Raw genomic sequence first — 10,574 nt, 5'->3', positions numbered from 1 at the left:
GGGGCGCAGTTCGGTAACTCGACTTCCTGAGCAGACGGAAGCTGTGTGTGAACTCCATGGTGCTCACAGCGTCCATTGGCGTTGAGCGTCCAGAGCAGTCCAGTGTCTGAACTGACCGTTTTAAACATGAGCCGTAAGAGGAGCCATGGCTTCATCGAAACGGGACAGTCCTCCGAGTCTCAGCCCGCCCTGCTGGAGGCCGTCGGCTCCTCGGCTCGCTCCGAGGAGAGCTTCTCCGAGCTGGAGACCGAGGAGGAGCTGCTGTGCTCCGTCAGCCAGATCACGGAGCACCTCGGCAGGAACATCACGGTGGTGCTGGAAGCGGCCCTGTCGGAAATCAGGAAAATCGTGAGCGTGCGGATAAGGGTCCTGAAGGTGGAGCTGCGGGAGAAAACCGAGGAGATAGAGCTGCTGAAGGCGCGGCTGGAGTGTGTGGAGAGAGACGGCAGGGGGGAGCTGGGTCTGTCGGGTCTGGACGCGGCCGCCTTCTCCAGGAGAGCAGAGCTGCTGGGGCAGAAATACGCCTCGGAGCAGAAGAAGGCGAAAACCGGAGCGCCGGTGGTCAAGAAGGAGAACATCAACGCCATCTGTGACTATCTGATGAAGGATAAGAACGCGCGCGGCGGCGGCGCTGAAGTGGACAGTGAGCAGCTGAGTCAGAGCGGAGCGGAGCCCGAGAGGAGCCTGTGGACGGACGGCGGGATGGGGGCTGGAGCAGCCGCAGAGCCGGGGAGCGACGCGGGGGCCGAGGACCTGTTCAGCATGCTGCCTTCAGGGAGCAAACGGCTCTACGACTACGAGTGGATGGCAGGAGTGGAGCTCAACTCGGCGGACTTTAAAGGTAGAGCTAGAACCAAGAGCTGCCAGAGACAGAGCAGAGCAGCTGAAACCTCCCTCACTCACTCACTCCCTCACTCACTCCCTCACTCACTCACTCCCTCACTCACAAAGGTGCTTCTTCAGCGAAGACAACAGTTCTAGGTTATATAGAACCTTTTTCTACTTTCTGCTTTGGCGCTGTGTAGAATCGTGATCAAAAAAAGGTCTGTATTAAACCGTGTACAACACATTCACCATCGGTCTGTAGAAGAGCGTGAGAGTGCTGTCACCTCAGTGAAATAAGAGGTGGTTGGTTAGTGTAGTGGGTAACATCTCTGCCTTCTACTCTGTAGGCTGGGGTTCAATCCCCACCTGGGCAAAACCCTACACTATACCAATAAGAGTCCTTGGGCAAGACTCCTAACACCGCCTTCACCTACCTGTGTAACAATAATCAAATTGTAAGTCGCTCTGGCTAAGAGCGTCAGCCAAATACCGTAAATGTAAGCGATGTGAGCAAAACCTGGGCTGGAATTCCCGAAAGCATCTTTGCACAAAGGTGATTCTTAAATAGCGTGAGCATCACATCGAATGCACTCTCTACCAGTAAAGAACACCTTAAAAGGCTCATTCCACGGAAACGTCCACTTTTCTCTCTCTTCATAGGTGCCATTGGTGTTAGAAGAAAGGTAACACCAGAGACATTAACACCAGTGACATTTTTAATGAAAAATGCTTTTTTTTTGCTAAATGGCTGCTACAGAGCGTCAAATCACATTTTTTTATTTTTAATGTCCAAAACTGCTTAAGGCCCTTTGTTTTCCACACATTGACAATCGTCTGTGTGGAAAATCTGGTAAATGGTTTCTGAAACAAATGAATCACGGCTTTGTTGTCTGCCCAGGTGAGTCTGAGTCAAAGTGTGAGAATGTCACAGCTGCCAGAGAGGCTGACGAAGAGGTAGAAGAGTCAGAAGAAGGGAGAGGAGGACTGGGTCTGGTCTCTGACACGCCTTCTGCTTCCTTTCCTCTGGATACTCACGCCTCTTCAGGGGATGACAGGAGCAGCCCTGTGGGGGACAGTATGGACAGATTAGATCCAGGTGAGCGCTCTAAAGGTTGTCTACCAGGTCACTTAAGATATGAGGTCTATAAAACATTACTGCAGCTAAAATATCCACTAAATACTCATAATGTTACCAGTTTAACACAAAAAATGTAAAGAGTAATGTTATTCGAGTTGCATTTTCAAGTGGGTAGTACTTTTCTCCAGGGACTAGAGGGACACTTGGCCTGGATTAAAGGGTCTATGTGTATTTAGGTTTGAGGCAAAAATGGCTAATAGCTGTGCCTAACATCCTAAAATTCATACTGTATCTGAAAGATGGTGTACACGTGTTTATGCAAAGCAGCGTATCTGCTGAGCTTTGTTATTCCCTGCGGACACAAGGGTACAAGTGTACCTTACTGAAGTGTCACAGGGTATTCTATATATTCAATTATAAAACTTCTCCATTGTGAAGAACGTTTTTCATGTACAATGAAAAATGTGCACAAATACAGAAATCACAATTAGGGTTTTCATTACATTTCATTGCAGGTAGGCAGATAAAATACAGGCATACAAGCTAAGAAACTCCGATTGTGCACATTGGGATGTAAATGCACATGCGTCACCTGAGACGAGCAGGAGATGGTGTTATATTCCATTGAATGTCGCCCTCGTACCCTCCCAAAGCTACCAATATAAGGATAACAAATAATGAAAGAAAGAAAGAAGCTTTGGACAGTTTACACAAATAACTTTCTTTCTTCGAGAATTTGTTTGTTGTTTGTTTTTTTTTTTTGCTGTTTTTTTTAAGACTTTCTTGCCTTTAAAAGACACTGTTTAACTATTGAAAAAGTAAATAAATGAGTTTTTATAACAAATGATTTTACTTATTTTAATGACACTAATGACAATTTTAAATAGTTTGGAGGCTATGAATATACTGGCTACTTTCTCTAATACAATTATAATACAAAATATAATATGTACAATATGTATTGTATATATGATACAAAATATATACAAATATAATACAAAAGCTTTGCTCAGGAAACATACTAATATTACAATGAACACAAACAACATTGATACAATGAGTAATAAGAAAGGAGTAACCTCAGTTCATTATTAGTTGTATTTATCATCCAATACTTGCTTTGTCAAACGAGTACTTAATTATATAAATCAAGTGTGCTGGTGGTGGAATTTAACAAATCTATATGATGGCAAGAGAAATCTGGAACCAAACTTGCACCATATTGCCAGAAGTATTCACTCGTCTGCCTTCACACACATATGAACTTCAGGGACATCCCATTCTTAATCCATAGGGTTTAATATGATGTCGACCCACCCTTTGCAGCTATAACAGCTTCAACTCTTCTGGGAAGGCTTTCCACAAGGGTTAAGAATTTGTTTGTGGGAATTTTTGGCAATTCTTCTGGAAGTGCGTTTGTGAGGTCAGACACTGATGTTGGACGAGAAGGCCTGGCTCTCAGTCTCCGCTCTAATTCATCCCAAAGGTGTTCTGTCAGGTTGAGGTCAGTACTCTGAGCAGCCCAGTCAAGTCCTTCCACACCAAACTCGCTCATCCATGTCTTTATGGACCTTGATATGTGCACTGGTTTGCAGTCATGTTGGAACAGGAAGGGCCGTCCCCAAACTGTTCCCACAAAGTTGGGAGCATGAAATTGTCCAAAATCTCTAGGTGCTGAAGCATTAAGAGTTCCTTTCACTGGAACTAAGGGCCTGAAACCAACTCCTGAAGAACAACCCCACACCATAATCCCCCCTCCATCAAACTTTACACTCGGCACAATGCAGTCAGACAAGTACCGTTCTCCTGGCAACTGCCAAACCCAGACACGTCCATCAGATTTCCAGATGGAGAAGCGTGATTCGTCACTCCAGAGGACATGTCTTCACTGCTCTAGAGTCCAGTGGTGGCACTTTACACCACTGCATTCAACACTTTGCATTGCGCTTTGTGATGTAAGGCTTGGATGCAGCTGCTCGGCCATGGAAACCCATTCCATGAAGCTCTCTATGCTGTTCTTGAGCTAATCTGAAGGCCACGTGAAGTTTGGAGGTCTGTAGTGATTGACTCTGCAGAAAGTTGGCGACCTCTGTGCACTATGCACCTCAACATCCATTCACACCACTCTGTCATTTTACATTGCCTACCATTTTGTGGCTGAGTTGCTGTCGTTCCCTATTGCTTCCACTTTATAATACTACTGACAGTTGACTGTGGAATATTAAGTAGTGAGGAAATTTCATGACTGGACTTGTTGCATACTTGTTGCATCCTATCATGGTACCATGCTGGAATTCGCTGAGCTCCTGAGAGCGACCCATTCTTTCACAAATGTTTGTAGAAGCGTCTGCAGGCCTAGGTGCTTGATTTTATACACGTGTGGCCATGGAAGTGATTGGAACACCTGCATTCAATCATTTGGATGGGTGAGTGAACACTTTTGGCAATAAAGTGTATTTCTTCAGATGACTTTTTGCTCTTATATTTATTTACATCTTTCTAATGATATGTACTGGTTTTACTGGCAAAAACGTATTTGTTGTAGAGGTAAATGGTTTAAAACAGTGTGCTGAGGTGGCTAAGACTTATGCACAGTACTGTATATCTTGTCATAAACATTTGCATAACAAATGCTGTGCAGCTGATTAGGATGTAAGGTTGTGACTGAGAAGGCAGAAATAGTGCAGCCCCATCCAAAAAGCAAACGTTTTGTCTCAACTCAAAGCTCAATTTTTTTGTCTCTGCTTCTTGTTTCTTCTCAGGACAGCACTTCTCTGCTCACACCTTTATTTGTCCATTCTGTGGAACTCTCTGCCCCGACTCCACGTTCTTGGAGGAGCACATGAAGCTGATGCATCGGGACGAGAGCATGCAGGCCATGCAGTCCACCTCCTCCGCATCCCGTGTTGAAGGCGCTGACGGTGAAGCAGGACGGGCTGCGGGGGGCTCGGAGGTTCCACCGGTTCGGGTTCCCAGGGAGAGGAAGGTGGAGGGGGGCTATGAGTGCGGTGACTGCGGTCGTCACTTCAACTACCTGGGCAATCTGAGACAACACCAGCGCATCCACACCGGTGAGAAGCCTTTTGTGTGTCCCGAGTGTGGAGAGCGCTTTCGACACGCCGCTCGCCTCAAGAGCCACCGGCTGAGCCACAGCGGTGCCCAGAGCCCCTTCCCTTGCCCTCAGTGTGGGAAAGGCTTCCCCGTGCTGTCCGGACTCAAACGGCACCAGCGTGTGCACACAGGCGAAAGCCCCTACGCCTGCCCCCAGTGCGGCCGGCGCTTTAAAGAGCTAGGCAACCTGTACACACACATGCGCATTCACAGCGGTGCTACACCCTATTCCTGTTACCAGTGTGGTCGAAGCTTCCGCCATTTAGGTACTTACAAAAGCCACCGCTGCACTCCTGCTACACAGCTGCCCAGTGGCCACAGTCCAGCATGGGCTCAGGAGGACAAGGTACAGACGGGCTGATGGAGCCATCCTGGCTTTTTTTTTTAGATGTGGTACTACAGAGCTGTGTTACTTCTTCAAAAGCAGTTTGAGGAATAGCTGGACTCACTGCTTAAGACAGCTTTTTGGGTTGTGGAGAACATTTTAGAAACACAACAAAGATGAGGCCCACTACTGTTCTCTTACAGATGGTGCAGAAAAGCTCACATTTCTTCACTAGTACAGGTGAATTTGAAGGAATTTTCCAACATTTTTCAACCAGTCTCCTCATTTTCAGCTTTCTGTCAGTGTGTGGTACTGTTGATTACCATGGAGAGTAATAGACACTTTTCCCTGTACTGAGAAAGGAACACGAAAACTCATTGACTCAAAACACACATACAGTAGAAGACAGTGGACAGTTCATAACCGTCGCCGCTAAGACTGCAGGCCTTAAGATAGCGGCCTATAGCCTTGGTCCTGGAGATCTACCTTCCTGCAGAACTGAGTTCCACCCACAATTTGCTACATCCGCTCCAGCTAATCAACCTGTTCCCAAGTCCCTGATTGGCTGAATCTGATGTATTAGAGTTAAGGGAGGGGTGGGGCAGCTTATTAGATACAGGTTGGAACTAATTCTGCAGAGAAGTAGCTCTCTAGGACCAGGATTGGAGACCACTGCCTTAAGATGAGAGGGACAAGACTTTCTGATCAAAAAGGGCTGAATCATTGGGGAGAAAGATCTAATTGTGATTTTTCTAGAAATTAAGTTTTAGTCTGTTTTTTCCCTAAGAAGATGAGCACATGCTTTTTTTTAATCAAGGCTTGCACACAGAATCTGGTGTGCTAGACTGGCAGTTTACAAGCTCTGCATTATGTTAGATTTTCTGTGCTTAGAACTTGTTAAGACTGTTGAATAGTGTAAGCTATAATTACAATTGCAGCTCTTACAATTTGTAAATTCTAAATATTTCAGCCATATTTTGAAATCTGTTCAGGTACCTTTGGCTGATGGATTCATGAAATGGATTTCACACAAACATTCACTGACCAAGCAGCTGCCTCATGACTTGAGTTCTGAGTCAATAGGTTTTGTGTTCTTTTCCACTTATAGAGTTGTCCACTTTAATGGAACACATACTAAGGGTGTGACCGATGGAGATGAAATTACTGAAGTATTCCTTTACGCACCTGATTAAAGAACAGAACGGTGATTCATGCAGAGCACGATGGGGTCATAAAGCAGAGCACGCCGCCAGTTTGGAGTTAATGCAGCACCCGTTTGTGTAATCAGTCTGTTGCTTTTGCACTGGTTTTATTTAGAGACTTATGGCATTAAAACATTCTCACATCAAATATGAGCTGCTTATATCAAACATGGACTAGAATTTGCATGTTCATCTGTGAGAGTACGTCACTCATGTTGCTTTTCATTTTGAAAGCTTTTTGAATTTGTTCTATTTGTTGTTAGAATAAAATTGAAAACGGTCCTATCACACTATACAACCGCAGGCTTTTTTTCTGCTTCAGTTCTGCCAATGACCTGAGTTTAAAAGCTGTGGAGCCTATTGTGCTTTAAGTGTCCTTGTTTTTCAAGCGAGTGCACAAAAGAATAGTGCTGCCACCCTCTGGACTGTGTGTGTTACTGTATCAACTGCTTCAGTTGTTTTTTGGCAATAAGCTGAACCGCCTGTCGCGATAATTAGTGTTATCTTTACCAGTTTACTACTTTTAATGATAATTGTGAAATTTACACTATTAACATGCTGTTTCTTTGAATTTTTCAAATATGGCCACCCTTTTAATATCTAAGCATAATCTATAATGTGAAAAATGTGTGGAAAGCAAAACCGTTGAATATTACTTTTGCAACAATGTAAAGACTGTTATGTAAATATTTTACATGATGAGGAAGGCAGCACTTCAGGTGTTGCAAAAGCAAGTACATAATAGGACTTTTATCAAAAATGATGCTCAGTTTATCTCAGTATATAATTGTATGACTGTTAAATAAGGAGATACAAGCTGTCAGTGATTAAAATGGTACATTTGACTGGTCTTTACTAGTCATTGCCAACATAATTGTAACTCTAATAAACATTCATGTTCTAAGATCCAGAGGTTTGTCTTATTTTTGAATGGTTGCTGCACAGAAAAAAGGTAGTAAACTGTCACTGGGGCAGTACCCCTTTTGTCACTGGGGTGGGACACTAAAGGGTACATCTCAGAACCTTTGGTCAGGGAACATAATTGTACCGTAATCCACTGAAATTACATTGTGTTGTATTAACTTCATACACCCCATCGCACCTCCAGGCTTTTTATTATTCTGTTTTAAAACTTTGGGTTGGGGTGGCATGGTGGCGTGGTGGGTAGCGCTGTCGCCTCACAGTGAGGAGGGCCTGGGTTCGATTCTCCGGCCGGGTGATCAGGGTCCTCTCTGTGTGGAGTTTGCATGTTCTCCCCGTGTCTGCGTGGGTTTCCTCCGGGTTCTCCGGTTTCCTCCCACAGTCCAAAGACATGCAGTCAGGCCAGTTGGACATGCTAAATTGCCCCTAGGTGTGAGTGACTGTCTGTGTCTGTCTGTCTGCCCTGCGATGGACTGGCGACCTGTCCAGGGTGTATCCTGCTTCTGCCCGAAGACTGCCGGGATAGGCTCCAGCCCCCCCCTGTGACCCTGACAGAGAAGCGGCTTTGAAAATGGATGGATGGATGGAACTTTGGGTTATGAAAAGGTACAAATACCTACTTTTCCACTGGCAAAAACTTATTTAAGGTGCACACTTGGACCTTAAAACCACTGTTGTACCTTTGAGGGAACAGTTACACTGTTTATACCTTGATGAACAAAAAATGTACCTGCACAGCACCTTTATTCCTAACAGTGTATGAGTGACCTACTCCAAACACTCTGTATCATGACCCGCTGTGCATGCATGTCCTGATTGCATGGCACTGAAAAATTCTTCTGTGCATACAGTTGAATGCCCAAGTTTTGGCACCTCATGTTTTCTCTTTTTGTACCGTGTGTACTGACGTATACTTCGTGCATTTAAATTTTTCCAATATGTTAAACTTTAACAACTAGAAATTGTTCCCAAATATTTGGAGAAAATTGCCATGCCAAGTTTTCTGTAGATGTGTTAACATCCTTATTTTCACTCAGCAAAGCAACACATCAACAACAAAAACTTTCATCTTTAGCAGTCAAGAATTCTTACTTTCATGTTGCTAGTTTTGTTTAATGTTGCCATACATTTCTTTTGTCAAGTCAATTAGGGTTTTTTTGTTCATATGAGAAGATATTTTTAAACATTCAATTAAAAACAAACATATTTCAGCTTTAATTCACTACTGTGTATTTCCTGTGGTTCAAAAGTTTGCATACACTGATTTCTAAGGCTGACGGAATTTAGCCAATATTGCCCTAGCCTTTTTTTTTTCCATAATCTTGCTGTGAATTAGTGATGGGTAACATGGTGACATTGAAATGCTACCAAGAAACAGAGTCATGTGCAAAAGTTTTAATACCCATGTCAAGTTAGTACCTGTTTTGTTGATTTTTTTTAAGTGAAAACAAGTTAATGCATCCTTTACAGAGAACACACTCAAGTATGGCCTTTTCTACAAATATTTGGGCACAAATTCAATTTATTTGCTGAGTTTAACACATTAGAAAAAAATAAATGCATGAATTATAGGTCAGAACATACAGTACAAGAAAGAGAAGGCATGAAATATAAAATCAGCAACACATTATTTGACTGGGGTGCTAAAACTTTTGCATACTGTATACACAGAAAAATGTTCCAGTGCTATGCACTACAGGTCGTGATACAGAGTGTTTTCAATATATGTCCTTGTTACCACAGCAACCATTCAGCAGATAAGACGCACTAGAAGAACTTTCAGGAGGGTGAGGGAGTTTCAGCAGAGAGACAGTATAAAAGCTGTAAGAGAGAAAGAAACAACAACATTCTCCTCCTGCTACAGTAACCACAGTGCCGGAGCTCTTAGTCTCATCAAGCATAAGAAAACGTGTGTATGATAGAGAGATAATGGAATACTCCAGCATCTTTCAGCTCAAATGATTTTTTTGGGAATACAGCCTGATCTAGAAGTTTGGCCCCTGGCCAAATGAGATGCTTTGTTTATTTTCAAAAAATCGAGCAGCACATCCTCTACAGAGAACACACGTCTGCACATTTAATGCACAATTACTGTTTATTTGCTGAATTTGACATAGTTAAATCCATAAATAAATAAAAAGCATCAAATTTAGTCTGTGCAAAAGTATGTATTTTTTCTAATATGCTAACATCAGCTAATAATAAAAAGTGGTCAGGACCCCCATGGACCCTCACAAAGCAGGTACTATTTGGGTGGTGAATCATTCTCAGCACTGCAGTGATACTGATGTGGTGGTGGTGTGTTAGTGTGTGTTGTGCTGGTATGAGTGGATCAGACACAGCAGCGCTGCTGGAGTTTTTAAACACCTCAGTGTCACTACTGGACTGAGAATAGTCCATTAACGAAAAACATCCAGCCAACAGTGTCCTGTGACCACCAATGAAGGGCTAGAGGATGACCAACACAAACTGCATAGCAGCAGATCTCTGGCTTTATATCTACAGGGTAGACCAACAATGCAGGTGCGTCAAACAGAGTGGACATTGAGTGGACACTGTTTAAAAACTTCAGCAGCGCTGCTGATCCACTTTCTGATCAGCATAAAATACACTAACACACCACCACCACGACTTCAGTGTTACTGCAGTGCTGAGAATGATCCACCCAAAGTGTGCCTGCTCTGTGAGGGTCCATAGGGGTCTTGACCACTGAAGAACAGGGTAAAAGGGGGTAACAAAGTATCAGAGAAACAGATGGACTACAGTCTGTAACTGTAGAACTACAAAGTGCACCTATATAGTAAGTGGAGCTGATAAATGGACAATGAGTGTAGAAACAAGGAGGTGGTCATAATATTATGTCTGACTGGTGTATTTTTGTGAATTCAGGGGTTTGTCTCACGAAGCTTGTTCAGCATAGAGGTACTTGCATGTTTCAGCTTCACAAATGCAGCCATAGTAAACGCTAGTAAACAGCCTCTTCTGTTAACCTTGCTTTAGATAATCAAGCTATGATTAAGCTTTGTGCACATACACATAAAAGAATGGCATTCTTAGCAATCAGTATTTCATAAGGAGCAGCGGAGTGGCTTATTTCTCAGTGAAGGGAAAA

The 10,574-nt window shown here is 43.5% G+C and overlaps 1 protein-coding gene across 1 annotated transcript; it reads left to right on the top strand.

Annotated features, from left to right (window-relative positions):
- znf16l (zinc finger protein 16 like) lies at window positions 1-7,451 on the top strand. The gene is made up of 3 exons (XM_017719985.2): window positions 1-841; window positions 1,724-1,921; window positions 4,666-7,451. Exons 1-3 carry the CDS (start codon window positions 127-129, stop codon window positions 5,373-5,375), a joined length of 1,623 nt encoding a protein of 540 aa, XP_017575474.1. The 5' UTR covers window positions 1-126; the 3' UTR covers window positions 5,376-7,451.
- Window positions 7,452-10,574: the final 3,123 nt, after the last annotated feature.

Source organism: Pygocentrus nattereri, chromosome 2 (assembly GCF_015220715.1).
Source record: "Pygocentrus nattereri isolate fPygNat1 chromosome 2, fPygNat1.pri, whole genome shotgun sequence".
Classification (NCBI taxonomy): Eukaryota; Metazoa; Chordata; class Actinopteri; order Characiformes; family Serrasalmidae; genus Pygocentrus; species Pygocentrus nattereri.
This window is presented reverse-complemented; position numbering and strand designations above follow the sequence as displayed.

Excerpts from the sequence above, each read along its gene's own strand:
- znf16l (XM_017719985.2), top strand. The coding sequence starts at position 127 with ATGAGCCGTAAGAGGAGCCATGGCTTCATCGAAACGGGACAGTCCTCC. Across the intron at positions 842-1,723 it reads CAACTCGGCGGACTTTAAAG|GTGAGTCTGAGTCAAAGTGT; the intron begins GTAGAGCTAGAA and ends TTGTCTGCCCAG. Across the intron at positions 1,922-4,665 it reads TATGGACAGATTAGATCCAG|GACAGCACTTCTCTGCTCAC; the intron begins GTGAGCGCTCTA and ends GTTTCTTCTCAG.